At 41.6% G+C, this 21,582-nt stretch overlaps 1 protein-coding gene across 4 annotated transcripts in view; it reads right to left on the bottom strand.

Moving 5' to 3' along the window:
* SLC19A2 (solute carrier family 19 member 2) overlaps window positions 1-21,582 on the bottom strand; it is a 73,595-nt gene that overhangs the window by 31,781 nt on the left and 20,232 nt on the right. For 2 of the 4 annotated variants that reach the window (XM_056558188.1, XM_056558187.1), the window contains exon 6: window positions 18,106-19,016. The exons of 1 other annotated variant lie outside the window; for it this stretch is intronic. In XM_056558188.1, coding sequence (XP_056414163.1) covers window positions 18,894-19,016 — 123 coding nt within the window. In that variant the 3' untranslated portion in view covers window positions 18,106-18,893. Of the gene's footprint in view, window positions 1-12,658; window positions 16,963-18,105; window positions 19,017-21,582 lie in introns of those variants that run through there. One more of the 4 variants, XR_008888907.1, reaches the window with a different exon arrangement.

Here is a 21,582-nt window from a genome sequence, read left to right as displayed (position 1 = left end):
GTTAAAGTTCCATCCCTCAAACTGCAAGTCCCAGGATCCCTTGTTTGTAAGTGTGAAATTACTTTTCTCCCTCTCACACATTAGCCAGCCCACCCATTGCAACACAGCTAAGCTGCATGCTGTGCTTGAAACTACAATTCCTTGCAACCCTAAGGAAAATGATTTCCCTCCCACTCAACAGTTGCTCCACCCATTGGAGCACTTCCAGACTCCCTTTCAACACCTGACAGTGATGAAATGCCTCGGCCACACTGCAACCTTAGCAAGCAACAAGGAGAAAAACGGAGTCACTTATAAAGCGCACATGATTTTTATTATTGAATTTATTAATAAAAATCATGTACGCTTTATAAGTGACTCCGTTTTTCTCCTTGTTGCTTGCTATTTATGTTGGGAGTTCACACATATACAGCCATTATTAGTACCTGGGTTATATGTAAGCGTTTGGTCACTGTACCACATATATGTATTTAACAATTGTTTTCCATGTCTCATTTGTCCGTTTTTTTGTTCACACTGCAACCTTGTAAAAAGCTGAGAGAACACTCATTTTGTATGCTGCTAAAAATGAACATCAGGGCAAAGATTAATAATAATTGCAAGACCAGCCATCAAACACAGGTACAGACACTATATTATGAACTACACAAACTTTACAACCCCTGTAAAAAAAATAAAAAATCCTGGATTACCCCTTTAAGTGCTTTCAGCACTTGCATGTGTAATGTCTAGTGAAGATTTATGTACAGGTATTGATATATAGGCACTCTGTTTCTCAAGTTCTCTGAAATTACTGAAACTTTCAGATGAGGATCTTTACAGGTTAGTTCATCGTTGTGCAAGGGGCAAACATAGACTTTACTTTACTCACTCACTTTGGAGGCAATCTGTGACACAACACACGGAAAGACACAACATCTACATGTGACCAAGTAACTATCCAGCTCTACATTAAAGGGTACCTCTCATCAAATAAACTTTTGACATATTTTAGATTAATGAATGCTGAATAACTTTCCAATAGCATGTTAATGAAATATATGCTTCTTTCTATTGTATTTTTCCCGATCAGTCCTGTCAGCAAGCATTTCTGACTCATGCTGGAGTCCTAAACACTCAGAGCTGCCAGCCTGCTTTGTTCACAGCCAAACAGGCTGTGAACAAAGCAGGCTGGCAGATCTGAGTGTTCTCCTTTGTGAACAAAGCAGACTGGCAGCTCGTAGTGTTTAGGACTCCAGCATGAGTCTGAAATGCTTGCTGCCAGGACTGGTAGGGAGACCCCTAGTGGTCATTTCTTCAAAGTGGAAAATTAAATAGAAAGAAGCATATTTTTTAATAACATGCAATTGTAAAGTTATTCTGCAAACATTAATCTATAATATATCAAAAGTTTTTTTGATGAGAGGTACCCTTTAACCCCTTCATGACCCAGCCCATTTTCACCTTCATGACCTGGGCATTTTTTGAAAATCTGACCACTGTCACTTTAAACATTAATAACTTTGGAATGCTTTTACTTATCATTCTGATTCCGAGATTGTTTTTTCGTGACATATTCTACTTTATGTTATTGGTAAAATTTCACTGATATTTGTATCCTTTCTTGGTAAAAAATCTAAAAATTTCATGAAAATTTTGAAAATTTTGCATTTTTCTAACTTTGAAAGTCTCTGCTTGAAAGGAAAATGGATATTCCAAATAAATTACATATTGATTCACATATACAATATGTCTACTTTGTGTTTGCATAAAAAAAATTGACAAGTTTTTACTTTTGGAAGACACCAGAGGGCTTCAAAGTTCCGCAGCAATTTTCCAATTTTTCTCAAGATTTTCAAAATCGTAATTTTTCAGGGCCCAGTTCAGGTTGGAAGTGGATTTTAAGGGTCTTCATATTAGAAATACCCCATAAATGACCCCATTATAAAAACTGCACCCCCCAAAGTATTCAAAATGATATTCAGTAAGTGTTTTAACCCTTTAGGTGTTTCACAGGAATAGCAGCAAAGTGAAGGAGAAAATTCTAAATCTTCATTTTTTACACTCGCATTTTCTTGTAGACCCAATTTTTGAATTTTTACAAGGGGTAAAAGGAGAGAAATCACCCTAAAATTTGTAACCCAATTTCTCTCGAGTAAGGAAATACCTCATATGCGTATGTAAAGTGTTCGGCGGGCGCAGTAGAGGGCTCAGAAGGGAAGGAGAGACAATGGGATTTTGGAGAGTGAGTTTTTCTGAAAGGGTTTTTGGGGGGCATGTCCCATTTAGGAAGCCCCTATGGTGCCAGAACAGTGGACCCCCCCCACATGTGACCCCATTTTGGAAACTATACCCCTCATGGAATTTAATAAGGGGTGCAGTGAGCATTTACACCCCACTGGCGTTTGACAGATATTTGAAACAGTGGACTGTGCAAATCAAAAATTTTATTTTTCATTTTCACAGACCACTGTTCCAGTGGGGTGTAAATGCTCACTGCACCCCTTATTACATTCCGTGAGGGGTGTAGTTTCCAAAATGGGGTCACATATGGATATTTATTGTTTTGCGTTTGTCAGAACTGCTGTAACAATCAGCCACCCCTGTGCAAATCGCCTCAAATGTACATGGCGCACTCTCCCTTCTGGGCCTTGTTGTGCACCCCCAGAGCACTTTGCGCCCACATATGGGGTATCTCCGTAGTCGGGAGAAATTGCGTTACAAATTTTGGGGGTCTTTTTTCCCTTTTACCTCTTGTGAAAATGAAAAGTATAGGGCAACACCAGCATGTCAGTGTAAAAGATTTATTTTTTTACACTAACATGCTGGTGTAGACCCCAAATTCACCTTTTCATAAGGGGTTAAAGAAGAAAAAGCCCCCCAAAATTTGTAAGGCAATTTCTCTCGAGTACGGCGATACCCGATATGTGTCCCAAAACTGTTGCCCTGAAATACGACAGGGCTCCAAAGTGAGAGAGCGCCATGCGCATTTGAGGCCTGAATTAGGGATTTGCATAGGGGTATTCTATGCCAATGATTCCCAAACAGGGTGCCTCCAGCTGTTGCAAAACTCCCAGCATGCCTGGACAGTCAATGGCTGTCCGGCAATACTGGGAGTTATTATTTTGCAACAGCTGGAGGCTCCGTTTTGGAAACAGTAGCGTACCAGACGTTTTTCATTTTTTGGGGGAGGGGGGCTGTGTAGGGGTATGGGTATATGTAGTGTTTTTTACTTTTTATTTTAGGTTAGTGTTAGTGTAGTGTAGTGTTTTTAGGGTACAGTCACATGGGCAGAGGTTCACAGCAAGTTTGCCGCTGGAAGTTTGAGCTGCAGCGCAAAATTTGCGCCATCTCAAACTTGCAGCACTCACTGTAAACCTCCGCCCATGTGAGTGTACCCTGTACACCAAACTTAGTGTTTCCAAACCAGTGTGCCTCCAGCTGTTGCAAAACTACAACTCCCAGCATGCATGGTCTGTCAGTGCATGCTGGGAGTTATAGTTGGAGGCACTGAGGTAGGAAACGGACAATGTTTCCCAACTAGTGTGCCTCCAGTTGTTGCAAAACTACAACTCCCAGCATGCCCAGACTGCCCAGGCATGCTGGAAGTTGTAGTTCGGCAATATCTGAAGGATCAGATGTTGCCGAACTACAACTTCCAGCATGCTTGGGCAGTCTGGGCATGTTGGGAGTTGTAGTTTTGCAACATCTGGAGGTCCACAGTTTGGAGACCACTGTATAATGGTCTCCAATCTGTGCTCTTCCAGATGTTAGAGAACTACAACTCCCAGCATGCCTGGACAGACTGAGCATGCTGAGATTTGTAGTTTTGCAACATCTGGAAGAGCACAGATTGGAGACCATTATACAGTGGTCTCCAAACTGTGGACCTCCAGATGTTGCAAAACTACAACTCCCAGCATGCCCAGAAAGCCAAAGGCTGTCTGGGCATGCTGGGAGTTGCAGTTTTGAAACTCTCAGAGGCAGCAGTGAGATCGCTTTACGGCGATCTCACTGCTGCCAATGAAGATGCCGCACTGCTGCCGGAAACTCACCTCCGGGACGCAGCGCAGCCGGGACCGCATGGAGGACACCGGGACCGCCGGGACACCGCTCGGACAGGTAAGTGACGCCGGGTGACGGGTCAGGGACACTTAGCAGAGCGGTGTGTGTCCCGATCCCCGTGATCGGGACTCACACACCGCGCTGCTATCAGCTAGTCAGATTTGACCAGCTGATAGCAGCGATCGCTGGGGGGGGTGGGGGATGAAACCCCCCGTGGTCGCACGGTAAGATGGCTGGCTATCAGTGATAGCCACCATCTTTCCGGGCGCTGCGGGGTGCCGCGAGTAGCGGCAGTAATGTTCATGACGTACCTGTATGTCATGGGTCGGGAACACCTTGCCACCCATGACGTACAGGTATGTCATAGGTCGGGAAGGGGTTAAATTGTAGAAATATTAATTAATTCAAATGCTGCTCATCTCTTCTTGAAGAAATGTTAACCCTCAACACTTTTGTTACCTCATAGTATGATGGCAATGCAGAGAAATACATTTTTAACTCTCTCCAGTACCTGATATATACAGTGGGGCAAAAAAGTATTTAGTCAGCCACCAATTGTGCAGGTTTTCCCAATTAAAAATATGAGAGAGGCCTTTAATTTTTATCATAGGTGGTTTACCTCAACTCTGAGAGACATAATGAGAAAAAAAATCCATAAAAATCACATTGTCTGATTTTTAAAGAATTTATTTGCAAATTATGGTGGAAAATAAGTATTTGGTCACCTACATACAAGCAAGATTTCTTCTTTAAGAGTCCCCTCTGTCCTCTTCTCGTTACCTGTATTAATGGCACCTGTTTGAACTTGTTGTTATCAGTGTAAAAAGACACCTGTCCACAACCTCAAATAGTTACACTCCAAACTCCACTATGGCCAAGACCAAAGAGCTGTTGAAAGACACCAGAAATAAAATTGTAGACCTGCACCAGGCTGGGAAGACTGAATCTGCAATAGGCAAGCAGCTTGGTGTGAAGAAGTCAACTGTGAGAGCAATTATTAGAAAATGGAAGACATAGAAGACTCAAAATCATTAACAACAACTCATGAAGCTAATATAACAATTTTATTACAGTATTAAAACCTTATTACAGCATGATTCTCAAAGCACTAGTTACACTAAAGAAAATTATAATTCTCCAATGATGAACACCTGTATATCCCTACGAGTTTCCCCGTGTAATTGAAAATATACAACGGTTAATCAGGGAATTTAAATATACAGTACAAAGATAATACAAAAAGGATCAGGGATTCTTCAGAGAAATTTACAGATATATAAAGCTAAGTAAAGATGAGCAGCATAAATCAAAAAAGTATGCAAACAAACATTAGCAGGACTAACAGCAGAAGAACAAATTTAACATAGAACCATTTGGTGTGCCCCTCATTTAGCGTCTTGAAGCCTTGCTTGTAGCGTGCTTTCTAGCTGTAGCTCCTGCCGATGCTAGAAGATTAAACAATCAGATGGCATAACCCTCATGAGGATCAAATGATCCAAGACTGACCAATTGTCTCCACAGGATGGTATCCTCAAGCTCCACCAGATACGTGAAAACCAGATTATATTAATCCTTAAACAGACTATATGGTCCTCTAGGACATACAAATGTCCTCTGTGCAGTACACTTATTGCTAACAACCAGAGGTTACATCCACAACTATAGATACAGAGTAATGTCAGTCTTAATTACTCTTCCTGCCATGTCAGATTAGCTCCATACACACAGCAAATCCCTGATTCGCTGAACTGAAGATACATGACACCGCAGCCGCTGGTCCAAGCCGCATACAAGACCACTGATAATCTCCCTTGACCTGGGGCTCCATTCAAGATCTCACCTCGTGGTGTCAAAATGATCACAAGAACGGTGAGAAAAAATCCCAGAACTACACTGGGGAGCTAGTGAATGACCTGCAGAGAGCTGGGACCAAAGTAACAAAGGCTACATCAGTAACACACTACGCCACCAGGGACTCAAATCAAGCAGTGCCAGACATGTCCCCCTGCTTAAGCCAGTACATGTCCGGGCCTGTCTGAAGTTTGCTAGAGAGCATTTGGATGATTCAGAAGAGGATTGGGAGAATGTCATATGGTCAGATGAAACCAAAGTAGAACTTTTTGGTAAAAACTCAACTCGTCGTGTTTGGAGGAGAAAGAATGCTGAGTAGCATCCAAAGAACACCATACCTACTGTGAAGCATGAGGTGGAAACATCATTCTTTGGGGCTGTTTTTCTGCTAAGGGACCAGGACGGCTGATCCATGTAAAGGAAAGAATGAATGGGGCAATGTATTGTGAGATTTTGAGTGAAAACCTCCTTCCATCAGCAAGGGCATTAAAGATGAAACGTGGCTGGGTCTTTCAGCATGACAATGATCCTAAACACACCAACCGGGCAATGAAGGAGTGACTTCGTAAGAAGCATTTCAAGGTCCTGGAGTGGCCTAGCCCATCTCCGTATCTCAACCCCACAGAAAACCTTTTGAGGGAGTTGAAAGTCTGTGTTGCCCAGCGACAGCCCCAAAACATCACTGCTCTAGAGGAGATCTACATGGAGAAATAGCCAACAACAGTATGTGAAAACTTACAGAAAACGTTTGACTTCTGTCATTGCCAACAAAGGGTATATAACAAAGTATTGAGATGAACTTTTGTTATTGACCAAATACTTATTTTCCACCATAATTTGCAAATAAATTATTTAAAAATCAGACAATGTGATTTTATGGATTTTTTCCCTCTTATTATGTCTCTCATAGTTGAGGTATACCTATGATGAAAATTACAGGCCTCTCTCATCTTTTTAAGTGGGAGAACTGACTAAATACTTTTTTGTCCCACTGTACATATATTTATTTATTTACGTATGTAGAAAATCTTTTCTCACAGCCACCCAACAACTTTCTAGAGTATAGTAGCTGGTACAGCTGTAGTGGGAGACAATACAAACACCACATGCAGGTATAGAGTTCAAGAACACAGCGGTCATTATTAATAGACAAATTTAACTGCTCAGGGTCAAGCTTGTGCAAGGAAAGGTAACCTTGTACAGACTGAGCATTTATTACATGAATTGCATTTTGATGTGGATTCAGCATTTAATCCACATTGAATTAATTTTAATAGGAAATGAAAGCTCACACAGGACGCTGCAGCAGCTGTAGAAGCAAAACCTTTAACCCCTTAAGGAATGAATTTTTTTTTTTACTTTGAAGCTCTTTCCTTGTAAGGAAAATGGATATTCCAAATAAATTTTATTTTTATTCACAAATACAATATGTCCACTTTATGTTGGCATCATAAAATGGACATATTTTTACTTTTTGAAAAAATTAGAGGGTTTCAAAGTAGAGCAGCAATTTTCAAAAATGTCATGAAAGTTGCAAAATCTGAAGGGACAGATGTTACAGAACTACAACTCCCAGCATGCCTGGGCAGTCTAGGCATGCTGAGAGTTGTAGTTTGGCAACATATGGAGGGCTACAGTTTGGGAACCACTATAACAGTGGTCCCCAAACTGTGACCCTCCAGATGTTGCAAAACTACAACTCCCAGCATGCCCAGACAGCCTTTGGCCTTCCTAGTGGTTGCCACAGTAAAGATCGCTTTACTGCAACTTTCCTTCTCCTCCCCCACCGTCGCATCCCTACCTGCGACCTCACTCCTAGCCCTCAGGATGATTGGGTCTCTGGTGATTGGATGACAGCCCCTATCAGCCCGGAATAGCAGAAAATTGCATGTCTGAATTGACATGCGATTTTCTGCGATTGCCGACCTGGCGGGGGGGGGGGGGGGTCGGGGGGTCCATGGCGTAACTGTACGTCCTTGGTCCTTAAGACCCAGGGTATCGGGATATAACGTTACGTCATGGGTCCTGTAGAGGTTAATAAAAGGCTGATAAAGTAAATGTTTTTTTTGCACCATAAGTACAGATACAACCAGCACTACATCTGTTGCAAGGTTCTCTACGCTATGCTTTGTAAGGAGTAGGAAAACCTTCAACAGGTGTCCATGCTCCCTTGCGTACTTTCCATAGTAGGAGACCATAGAAATAGAAGCATGGTTAATAGTTTTGCAGGTCAATTGGGATTTTATGCCACAATCTGACACTCTTTCTGTGCCTGAGCAGGAAACCCCATGCCTCACCAGATACAGCATAATACACCAGATACAGTAAAGCAATGCAGCCTACTTTTAAGTGGTAGCACAGATTCTCTGGCTCACTGTTAATAGATTCCCAGCAAATCAATTAAATAAGCACTGTCTGATTCAAAAACTTTTTATATGTTGTACATCTTAGCAAAACATCAACAATATAGTTCATAAGAAAATGTTACTTCCTTTTTATAGAAATCATGGCTTATAAAATAATGGCATTGTCCAAGCTGAAGCACAGGTATGGACAAAGTTCAGTAAGTGAGGGTGGGTTAGCACTCCTCTGTGCTCTCTCCTGTCTTATAGCACTCCTCTGTGCTCTCTCCTGTCTGATAGCACTCCTCTGTGCTCTCTCTGGTCTGATAGCACTCCTCTGTGCTCTCCCCGGTCTGATAGCACTCCTCTGTGCTCTCTCCGGTCTGATAGCACTCCTCTGTGCTCGCTCTGATTGATAGGACAGGAGAGCTCACAGAGGAGTACTATCAGACAGGAGAGAGCACAGAGGAGTCCTATCAGACAGGAGAGAGCACAGGAGTGCTAGCCCACCCTCACTTACTGGACTTTGTCCATGCCTGTGCTTCAGCTTGGACAAAGCCATGATTTCTATAAAAAGGAAAATTAAATGTTCTTATAAAAGTATATTAGAAAGGTTAATGTTTTGCCAAGATGTACAACATATAAAATGTTTTGCTATCTGACAGTGCTTATTTAACAGTAAGCAGACACTGCATAAAGCATTGCTGGCTTACTGTTCAGTACATGGAGCAGGGGACTCCGGTTTGATTTTGACAGGAGCCCCTACTCCACTTACACAATTGTTTCTTTAGCCTACACAAACAGCATAGAGGGCCACAGAAACTTTGTATGTGTACAGCATATACACAGCTCTATGCAAAGTATGTTGAATAGTGAGAGAGCAGCAGTGTGCTGCAATGGAGCTAGTTATATCTGAGAGATATCTGAGATTGCTCATGGTCTCCTGAGGGATGTCCTCCCAGACCTGGACTAAAGCATCCGCCAACTCCTGGACAGTCTGTGGTGCAACGTGGCATTGATGGATGGACCGAGACATGATGTCCCAGATGTGCTCAATCAGATTCAGGTCTGGGGAACGGGCGAGCCAGTCCATAGCATCAATGCCTTCCTCTTGCAGGAACTGCTGACACACCCCAGCCACATGAGGTCTAGCATTGTCTTGCATTAGGAGGAACCCAGGGCCAACCGCATCAGCATATGGTCTCACAAGGAGTCTGAGGATCTCATCTCAGTACCTAATGGCAACCAGGCTACCTCTGGCAAGCACATTGGGGGCTGTGCTGCTCCCCAAAGAAATGCCACCACACACCATTACTGACCCACCGCCAAAACCGGTCATGCTGGAGGATTTTGCAGACAGCAGAACATTCTCCACAGCGTCTCCAGACTCTGTCACATGTGCTCAGCATGAACCTGCTTTGATCTGTGAAGAGCACAGGGCGCCAGTGTCAAATTTGCCAATCTTGGTGTTCTCTGGCAAATGCCAAACATCCTGCAGTTTTGGTCTGTAAGCACAACGCCCACCTGTGGATGTTGGGCCCTCATACCACCCTCATGGAGTGTTTCTGACCGTTCAAGTGGACACATGCACATTTGTGGCCTGCTGGAGGTCATTTTGCAGGGCTCCAGCAGGGATACTCCTTGCACAAAGGTGGAGGTAGCGGTCCTGCTGCGGGGTTGTTGCCCTCCTCCACGTCTCCGGGTAGTGCCTCCATGCTCTGAACACTACGCTGACAGACGCAGCAAACCTTCTTGCCACAGCTCGCATTGATGTGCCATCCTGGATGAGCTGCACTACCTGAGCCACTTGTGTGGGTTATAGACTCCGTCTCATGCTACCACTAGAGTGAAAGCACCGCCAGCATTCAAAAGTGATCAAAACATCAGCCAGGAAGCATAGGAACTGAGAAGTGGTCACCACCTGCAGAACAACTCCTTTATTGGGGGTGTCTTGCTAATTGCCTATAATTTCCACCTGTTGTCTGTTCCATTTGCACATCAGCATGTGAAATTGATTGTCAATCAGTGTTTCTTCCTGAGTGGACAGTGTGATTTCACAGAAGTGTGATTGACTTGGAGTTACATTGTGTTGTTTAAGTGTTCATGGTATTTTTTTGAGCAGTGAAATTTTACCAAACCAAACAGTGCTGCATGCTGCTATTTTTTTCCACATTTGACACAATCTGTGATAGCCTTACACAATGTTTAAGAAAATCACCTGACTGATACAAGACACACAGCATGGACATCTGGCACTGCCATTCTTCCATGATGCCATGAACATGTGCAAATATAAACACATGCTAAAAAATCCTTATGTGCAGTGTATCTATGTAGCCTGTCTCCTGGTACTTGTGCTCTACACTTTTTACTGGCAGTATTCTGTAACAGCAACAACTGCTATCCCTTTTAACTCTTCAAAGGGGGGAAAACAGGGAAGTTAACCACAATGAAATCTCTCAAAAGACAACCCCCCTATTCAGAACAAATTTTTATGAGACAGATTTTCTTTCTGTCATGCACTATGCATAGTGGCTGTTTTCTGTAAGAACACCCTCCTATAATAGACAATACAATAGACTTAAATGTAATTTTGTATGGTCTTCTCAAAAACAGTATCACTGAATATTTTATTAAGATTTTAAAGGTCACCATTTAATGTTTATGAAATATAATCTAACTCATATTTTCCCCCTCCCGACATACAGACATGGACAAAATTGTTGGTACCCTTCCGTAAAAGGCAGAAAACCCCACAATCTAATAACTTGAAACTGACAAAAGTAATAATGAATGAAAATGCATTGAAAATGAACTGATGAAAATCAGACATTACTTTTGTATTGTGGTTCAAAAAAATCATTTTGAAAAGCAAAATAATAAAACTGGTCTGGACAAAAATGATGGTTCCTCAACTTAACATTTTGTCGTACAACCTTTTGAGGCAGTCCCCACAAACAAGCGACTACTGTAACTCTAAATAAGAATTCTGCACTAGTCTCCGGGTATCTTGGCCCACTCCTCATAAGATACTGCTCCAATGTCTCAGGTGGGATGGGGTCTTCTTCAGACTGGATGTTTCAGCTCCTTTCACAGATGTTCTCATAAAAGCCCACTTCAGAATAGTCCAATGTTTTGCACTTAGCCATTCTTGGGTCAGCAAATTTTGCATCATATAGTCTTGAGACTTGTACAGATTCAAGATATTCTGCCCGATGCAACAAAGCAGCCCCAAAACATGCCTCCTCCATGCTTCACATTAGGTACAGTGCATTTTTGCACCTGTCAGTACAGAGCTGATGTGATTTGCCAAAAAACTCCAGTTTTATCTCATCCATCCAAAAGGGAAAGCCACAACGCTTTGTAAGTGAAGCGTTTTTTTACACCTTTTTTTGTGTGCTGGTAATGTGTAGGAGCAATGGTCACATAACATTTGATACATTTTGTGCAGGTCACATTTTCTGAAATTTCTCTCTTCACATACACCAAAAAGCTAAGCTAAGTCTGAGCTGGTGTAGTTTTAGAGACTTTTCAGTAAGTGGCGTTGCGCTGCGCCTTTTTTGCACCTTTTCACAAATAGGCGCAGTTGATAAAAACCCTTCCATATCATGTCTATTGCCAAAATCAGTGGATTGCAACTCAAAATCAGGAGAAATGTGTAAACAAAAAGGGGCAAAAAAAAACCCTGCTTGCCTTTTTTAGACACAAAAAACTGTCTAAAGACTGATAAATGTGCGCCATTGTCCTTCACCAAGTCACATCAGCTCTATCGGGGAGATTTATCAAAACATGTGCAGAGGAAAAGTTGTCCAATCAAATCACTTCTTTCCTTTTTCACAGGCCTTCCTAAAAATGACAGACTCAAGCTGATTGGTTGCTATGGGCAACTAGGCAAGTTTTCCTCTGCACAGGTTTTGATAAATCTTTCCCTATGTTCACAAATGCAAAAATGAAGCAATCCTCCTCCTGCTAGATAACCCCTTTGATAACTTCTGAAGAAAGACTATTTTATAAGTCTGATGCATGCAACATTATGTGAAAGAAAGCTTGATGCTATTTATGAATGTCTTGCAATTTGTGTTCTTGTCAACATAAAAACCCATCAGTCTGAAATGTTTATTGAAGGGTTTGTATACTTGGGTAAATGTGGCAAAAGAACAATCGATGAAGAATGAAACCAGACTGTCAGGTGTTAAAATGTGACTTACCACTTTAGAAAACACTTTTTTTATTGCTCCAATAGCAGCTTACTTTACACCCCTTTAGGCACTGGGCATTATGATTTAAAAGGGGGGGGGGGGGGGGGGGGGGTGGGTGTGTGTTCGTGTGTGTGTGTGTGTGTGTGTGTGTGTGTGTGTGTTAGTGTGTGTGTGTGTGTTCATCCATGAAAATCTGATGCACCATTCTCATGAGGATGACAGTTTAATTCTCTGTACACAGATGCATGACCTAGACAGACACTTTCCCATTCCACAATAATAGCACATACATCTGAGGGGGCAGATTAGGTGCTTTCCAAAATTCTTATGTTTAGTGTTTACAATGATTTTAAAGGTGCATTTGCATGAACATGTATCCAAATTCCATTCCAAAAAATAAGTAACATTACTCAAAGAAAAAACAAAAGATGGCTGGATGAAAGTAACTGAAGCCCCATGATCACATTTGACTCTGTATTGTGGAAAACCTGACAAGTACAAAAAAAAGTGTATTTATCTCCATGATTTTTTTTTTTTTTTGAGAAACTCAAGTTTTTTTGCGGTCCAGGCATGCTGGGAGCTGTAGTACCTTTCTAATACAGGCCTGTTTGGAAGCACTATACAATTACCATGAAGGCTGTAATAAGGACCTGTAGGGACTATATGTATGGCATCGTGATCATGACTGTGCCATGTGCATCAGGCCTTAATTTATATGGTAAGAATATGTACTTTACAGGAATATAAAAAAAATTAAATAAAGCAATTTTAAAGCACATTAGACACATTCACTGAGATGGATCCAGTTTTATTACTGTGGACATATTTTCTGTATAAATCATTTTTCTGTTTGTAGCTAGAGGTACATTTCCATGTCAAGAACAGTCCTTGTGACTGCAAAATACAATTACATTTTATTTGATTGGAATGATAGCAATGTATAGACGTCTTTGGAATATGAAAAATACACATTTCTACATGAAGGCATTGATTGGATAACACTGCAGAAAAACTTGGACTCATCTGAGCAAGGCTCCATACGCAGCCACAGTTGCAGAGTTTGCCATATCTACTGGAAAGAATTGCACAGCATACAACACTTAGTAAAATGTTAAAACCCACAATGGAAAAACCTTGAGAACTTATTATAAAGTTACGGGCCATTTTTATTTATTTTTTGGTTCCTATGACAGAACAGAAAATTGAGCAGGAAATGAGAACTGAACCGAGCCTAACAAGTTAAAGGGGTACTCCGCTGCTTAGCGTTTGGAACAAACAGCTGTAACGCCCGCTCAAATAGACTTGCACATTGAAAGGGCTGGGTGTCATGTCATGAGGGGGGGCTATGAAGTCACAAGCTCCCGGCTCCAGCGGAGTACCCCTTTAAGTATAATTTGTTTTTCAGTAGTAACTATAAGACACTTACAAGCTAAAGCTAGCCATACACATAATATTACGACTGTCTGGAATCAATCATTTGTTGGATAGAACAAGCACATCTTTTTATAAAGTGAAATGCGCTAAAACAAAAAGTGGCGATCGGTCAGCTATAATCGGACGGTCAGACCATGCTTACCTAATTAACAACACAAAAAAAAAAAGATTTCAACATAATAGATTTTTTTTTTTGCAGACCGTAGTCATCACAAGCGTTCAGATATACATTTTTAAATGGAGGTCAGACTAAATTCTCAAAATCAGCCATTTCTACAACCATATATGTGTGTGCGCGCGTGCGCAAGAAATCTTCATGGAACAGCACTAAAGACTCAACTATATTTTCCCTGTTCTACCGGTCTCAAAAGAGGTTTCAGGCTTACACAGTGCGGCTTACAGTGCCACCAGTGGCTTATAAGAAATTCTTTACAGCACATAGGTGGCTCCTGGACCAGGTCATATGTGTCTCTAAGCTCAACTCTCAGCTGGAGAAAGGACGAAAGGTCCAAAAGGTTTCTGATAAATATGTCTAATAAGCTAGAGAAACTGAAAAGGAGTCTGTTCCTTTGAGATGTATTGTATATAGACTTCCACACCTGTGTGTAACATTATCGATTTTCTTATGTGAAAGGGCAGCTTAAATGGGCACTGTCAGAAGTAAACATTTTTAGATGTTGTACATTGTGGCAAAACATAATAACCTAATATACTTTATCAAAATGCTTTGTCTCCTTTTTATAGAAATCATGGCTTCTAAAAATAAAAAAAAAAGACCACAGCTGAAGCACACAGTGGTACAAATTTCAGTAAGTGATGGCAGGACTATCACTCCTTTGTGCTCACTCTTGTCCTGTATCAGACTGCAGCATGAAAACAGAGGAGGGGGTTACAGAGCAGCCTGCAGTAACTCGATGAAAAGACCCAGCACACCAGACTGAGGAGGTGAATGCATGGTGAGCGATGGCAAGCTCAGTGCTTACTTCGGACACGGCCCTTTTTGAGCAGTAGATGTCAGAATGAATGAGCAGCAGAATAGAGGGATTTGTAAGCCACATATGGAAGCTAGACACAAAGGCATGTACAGCATCTGCATGACCTAATGAGTAACATATATAAACATTGTTATAATTTTTTTTCTCTGATATGCCCGGTACGCTTTAAGGCTAGAGGCTAGGCAACTTCTGTGTGTTGTGGTTCATAAGATACATTGAAAAATATAATGGATGTGATAATGTATTTTAAATCACATTTGCTGAGAAGGGTTGAGTCAGGGTGCAGATTTGGTCAGCACAGCAAATGCTTCAAAGATTTACAACTTGAACATTATTTTAGATGAGTAAACTCACTTCAGCCTAAAAAGGCTGTGTCCAGCTGGACAAAGCAGTCAATAGGTTTTAGCAAAAGCATACAGACTGAGCACTGTAGAATGCTATGCCTGACTCCACACCGTGCCTAGTTGAAGTATGAGATACAGTTCACTGTATAAGGTGATACACAGTCATAATATATGAATACTCAAGTAGACTGCTCACAGATATTACACAGTTATTGGCCATTGGAGGAAGCATTCTGCACTAAAAGCATCTACTGACTTCTTCACCTCAATGCTGTATTTTACAAGTACAGTGGTCCCTCAACATACGATGGTAATACGTTCCAAACGACCCATCGTTTGCATGGATCCCTCAACATACTATGGATTCGACAATGTAAAATATAGGAAGCTGTACTCACCTGTCCCCGCCGCTCCGGACCGCGTCCTCACCGCTCCCGATGCTGTCCCAGGGGCTCCCGATGCTGTCCCAGGGGCTCGGTGTCGTCTTCAGGATCCTCTGGCTTCTTCCGCATCTTCTGCAGGGTCCGGGCCTCGCTTTCTGGTGACGTTATTATGCTGCTGCTGCGCTGGCACGGCGTGCGTAGTGACGTAAAAACAACGCCGGAAAGCGAGGCCCAGACTCTGGAGAAGATACAGAAGACGCCGGAGGATCGCGAAGTGGACCCGGAGCAGCGGGGATAGGTAAGCGAACCTGTCCAGGATGCTTAAACTGCTATCCGACAGCAGCTTAAGCATTTTGCGCTGTCGGATAGCAGTTAATGCGATGGCCCCGACATTATAAAAGCATCGTATGTCGATGCTGACATCGACATGCGATTGCCTCTGAGAGGCCATCATATGTCGATTTTTTCATATGTCGGGGGGTTACTGTATAACTACTGAAATGTCATGATAGTATTAAAAAAATATATATATTTAAAAAAAATAAAAAAAATAAAGGCCTCACGAAACAACGCCTTTAAATAAAAACTACTCAAGGTCTAGCCCTGGCAATCAGCTATGATCACTAGAGAAAGCAATGTCTGACCACACACTTGTAATCTATTATGGCCATTTGACTGAATAGTAGGGCTGCAACGATTAATCGATTTAAATCTATATCGGGATTCGTTGTTGACGAATCCCGTTATCGAATAATCGCCAGATTCGTTGTCTGCCGTCAGTGGCGGCAGTGAATGAATGAAGCAAGCAAGAGAAAAGGTTTAGACCGGCACTGCTATTCACTGTATGACGAGATCTAGGTGTGCGGGTAACTGATTGTGAGTCGCATATAGAGTAGCGGTGGTGCTCTGGCTAGGCACAGTAGAAAACAGCAAGGATATAGAAGATGAAAACAGTCGGCAACTCACCAGTGCTTCTCAGGCTTATTTTATTGAAGATAATACTCACATGACAACAGCGGGGGAGGGACACAATGGGGGGGGGGGGGGGGGGTATGTGAAATGGACAACAGCCGATGTTTTGCACGGGTTACTCGCTTCGTCTGGCTGTCCCGTTCTCCCGTCCGCATTACGTTGTCCTATGGAGGACTATGACATACACGTCACTCCACCACCTCCCCTGCGCCCGGCGTAACGTTACGGAGGAAGCAGAGTGATGTGTGTCACATGGTCCTCCATAGGACAACGTGATGCGGACGGGAGAACTGTGCAGCGGAGCGGCAGCCCCCAACAGGACAGCTGTCTACAAGGTGGGGGGGGGGGGGGGGGAGCCCTGCTGTCTAAAGGGGTCTGTAAAAGCAATGGTCTGCAGTCTGCACATGGAAGAAAAAAAAAAAAAATGGAAATGCATTTAGCTTCACCATAGCAGGAGCTGCTCTTACTAGAACGAATACAACATATATAGACAGGGGTTGTGCTGATGGTACAACACCTTTAAGGCAAATTGAATAGTCACCAATATAATACTTCATTATAAATCTGTTGCATATGTACCCAAAATGCTTTCAAGTATAAATAAAAAGCACATAAACATATTCTACAAATATGGAAGAAATATAAAGTTTTTCTGTAAAAAATAATAAAAAAGAAGCCATTTACTAAAAGTCAAGCACCAAAAAAAAATAAAAAAAAAATGTAGAATTTTGCTACCTAAATGTCAGCCTTCAAATGTATGATCAAAGGCAAAGTACCAGCTTTACCCAATGATTTTAGCAGCTCTGTTCGCTCTAAATAAAAAGAGTTCATTGTGATCTGATAAATCTATAAAGGAGTTCATCACAAGTTAAGGGTGCACTGAACAGACCCTGAAACTGGATGAAGCACAACAGAAAATGACAGGTCCTTTAGGGATCCAGTATTTTAGGGGAATTTAGCTGAGAGACTCATGCACTTTTTTCTCTGCTAAATTCCCATCATTCTGACAGAGTTGCCGACGGAGCTCCGAATAGTGGAGTCCGATGGCAGTGTGAAGGTAGCCTAAAAGATCTGATAAATTGCAAGCAAATAAGGAGAATAACTTATGCCCTTACATAGTTTATTGTGGATGTCTACATATACAATTTATAACCTCATAGTGACATTGTATATGCGTTTTTACAGCGGTCATTAAGGAGATATTTATGACAGCAGCCTAGCTGCATGACATGGATCACCCATACAGTGATAGCAGGAGTTCGACTGTAATAGTGACAGCCAGGTTCCTGCCCTAATAGCCAGCACCGGAGAAATCTCTGGTTCAGGCAATTTAACATGTTACATGTAAAAGATGTGTGAGGCTCCGTTCCCCCCCCCCCATCCTACAGCCAGGATTCCATGGCAGCCAGGGTCCTTACGAAAGCCCCCAGGCCTGCCATGTAAATGCCGGTATGCAGAACTGCCTATACGCAGTAGATTGCATTTGAAAGTGGGACTAGTAAAAAAGTAGAAATCCCCCACCCAAAGTAAAATGCATAAATCCCACCCACCTCCCCCTACTATATAAATTTGTTATCACTACAATTTTACTGATCCAGAGAATACAATTATAATAATATTTTTACCACACTGTGAATGGCATAGATTTAAAATGCAAAAAAACAGGACTTAAGTTAGATAAATAAGTTATATGAACCCCCCAATATGGTGCCATTAAGAATATATTACAAAAAGATAAGTTATAGCTCTTAGGACATGTTCACACAATGACTATCAGTGCAGACTCCGCACACAAAGAGTAGACATGTCCGCACGGAGATTCTGCAGCAGCAGAGATTCCGTAGCTGCAGCGTCCCATTGATATCAATGGGATTCTTCTGCGCTGTGCATATGGCGGAATTTCCGCAGCAGATGTTTCTGTTGTGGAAAGCCCGATTCCAGAGTCTGCACTAAGAATAAATATTTCTATTCTTTTTGCAGAGTCCGTATGAAAATGCATTGTCATCTAGGAGACAGCACATTTCCGAGCGGTCGTTGCGCCATCATGTTTTGCCCTCTCTCTACTGCCGAGGCAATATCTGCACAGAAATTTTCCGTGCGCCATTGCCCATGTGAACATAGCCTTAGAATCAGACGATGAAAAAGAAAAAAATACAAAGTCTACTGGTTTGGCTTGGTCACAGTGGACTTTGTTCCTTCTCCATTTTTTCCACTTACTACTACAACACATGTCAGAATAAAGTGCTGTATACTTCGGTAAGGAGGTCACATCTCTGTCTCAGGAGAGATACTTCATTATCTACAAGATGCCTGTATTTTATGGCAGCTTTCAAGTCCCTGAAGAATCCAGCTTCTTTTGCTTTAGTCGTTGACATTTTTTCATAATGTGGTAGAGTCCGCTCGCAAAAAATATTATTGCAATAACTGCAAAATATCCAGCATAAATTTTAAACTGCAAATCAAAAGACATTACTTGTTAAAAACTGTATTTGGGACAGAGCAATAAATGCACAAATACATCCATACATATTTCTCCCCTCCACAGATTCAATGTCAACAAACATGACACAGGCAATTTTTTTTATTTAAAAACATTTAAATTTAAACATTGAGATCATTTCATTTATAATTCAATAGAACACTGGAAATAATTTAACTGTGCCTTAAATAGCCTGGAAAATGCTAGAAAATGTGGTCATGGCTGTAGAAGCTTCTTACATAACATAAGATATTTAGTGGTTCACATGTGGCAGGATTTTAAGGCCTACTTTGTGGACCTGCTCATCTTTTTGCTTGACATCATGGGAAAAATAAATAAATAGTATTATCTAAAGAAATTTGCCAAGACATCAGAAAAAGAATTGTGCACCTCCACAACTCTGGTAAAAAATTTTTGACATATTAATAGGACATGTCAGAAGTTTCTTAAAGAGACAGGTAGCCTTTAACCCCTTAACAACCCAGCCTATTTTCAGTGTAGGACCCGGCCATTTTTTGCACATCTGACCACTGTCACTTTAAGCATTAATAACACTGGGATGCTTTTACCTTTCATTCTGATTCTGAGAATTTTTTTGTGACATTCTACTTTATGTTAGTGGTAAAATTTTGTCAATACTTGCATCATTTCTTGGTGAAAAATAAAAAAAAAATGCAAATTTCTCAATTTTTTTCATCAAATTTTTCAAACTTTGAAGCTCTCTGCTTGTAAGGAAAATAGATATTCCAAACAAATTATATATTGATTCACAAATACAATATGTCTACTTTATATTTGCATCATAAAGTTGACATGTTTTTACTTTTGGAAGACATCAGAGGGCTTCAAAGTGCAGCAGCAATTTTCCACAAAATTTTCAAAATCTAAATTTTTCAGGGACCAGTTCAGTTTTGAAGTGGATTTTAGGGGCCTTATTAGAAATACCCCATTATAAAAACTGCACCCCTCAGAGTATTCAAAATGACATTCAAAAGGTTTGTTAAGCCTTGAGGAATTTCACATGAATAGCAGCAAATTGAAGGAGAAAATTCAAAATTTTCTTTTTTTTTTACACTGGCATGTTTTTGTAGACCTAGTTTTTTTTATTTTTGCAAGGGGTAATAGGAGAAAAAGCCCCCCAAAATTTGTAAGCCAATTTCTCTTGAGTAAGGAAATACCTCATGTGTATGTCAAGTGTTCGGCGAGCGCAGTAGGAGGGCTCAGAAGGAAAGGAGCAACAATGGGATTTTGGAGAGTGAATTTTTTTGGGGGGGGGGGGGAATGTCGCATTTAGGAAGCCCCTATGGTGCCAGAACAGCAGAAAACCCCTCACATGGCATACCATTTTGAAAACTACACCCCACAAGGTTCATTTACATCCAAATGAAAAATGTAATTTTATTTTTCACAGACCACTGTTCCAAAAATCTGCCAGACACCTGTGGGGTGTAAATACTCACTGCACCCCTTATTACATTCTGTGAGGGGTGTAGTTTCCAAAATGGGGTTACATGCGGGGGGGGGGGGGGGGGGATCCATTGTTCTGGCACTATGGGGGCTTTGTAAACATACGTGGCCTTCAATGACGGACAAATTTTCTCTTCAAAAGCCCAATGGCGCTCCCTTTCTTCTGAGCATTGTAGTGCACCTGCAGAGCACTTTACATCCACATAATGGGTATGTTCTTACTCAGAAGAAATGGGGCTACAAATTTTGAGGGGCTTTTTTCCTATTTTCCCCTGGTGAAAATGAAAAATGTAGGGCAACACCAGCATTTTAGTGAAAACTTCTTCATTTTCCCATCCAACTTTAACGAAAATTCGTCAAACACCTGTGGGGTGTTAAAGTTCACTATACCCCTTGTTATGTTCCGTGAGGGGTGTAGTTTCCAAAATGGGGTCACATGTGGGTATTTTTTTGTGTTTATGTCAGAACCGCTGTAAAATCAGCCGCCCCGTGCAAATCACCAATTTAGGCCTCAAACGCCTGAGCCTTGTTGTACGCCCGAAGAGCATTTTACGCCCACATATGGGGTATTTCCGTACTCAGGAGAAATTGCATTACAAGTTTTGGGGGTCTTTTTTCCCCTCCTTTTACGAAAATAAAAAAGTATGGGGCAACACCAGCCTGTTAGTGTAAAAAAATTTAAAAGATTTACACTAACAGGCTGGTGTAGCACCCAACTTTTCATAAGGGGTTAAAGGAGACAATGCCCCCCAAAATTTGTTAGGCAATTTCTCCCGAGTATGGAAATACCCCATATTTGATCCTAAACTGTTGCCTTGAAATACGACAGGGCTCCGAAGTGAGAGCGCCATGCGTATTTGAGGCCTAAATTAGGGATTTACATAGGGATGGACCTAGGGGTATTCTACGCCAGTGATTCCTGAACAGGGTGCCTCCAGCTGTTGCAAAACTCCCAGCATGCCTGGACAGTCAATGGCTGTCCGGCAATACTGAGAGTTGTTTTGCAACAGCTGGAGGCTCCATTTTGAAAACCGTGCCGTACCTGATGTTTTTCATTTTTATTGGGGAGGGT

Source organism: Hyla sarda, chromosome 2 (genome assembly GCF_029499605.1).
Source record: "Hyla sarda isolate aHylSar1 chromosome 2, aHylSar1.hap1, whole genome shotgun sequence".
In the NCBI taxonomy this organism is placed as follows: Eukaryota; Metazoa; Chordata; class Amphibia; order Anura; family Hylidae; genus Hyla; species Hyla sarda.
Note: the sequence above shows the minus strand (reverse complement) of the source record. Positions and strands in the feature narration are given on the sequence as shown.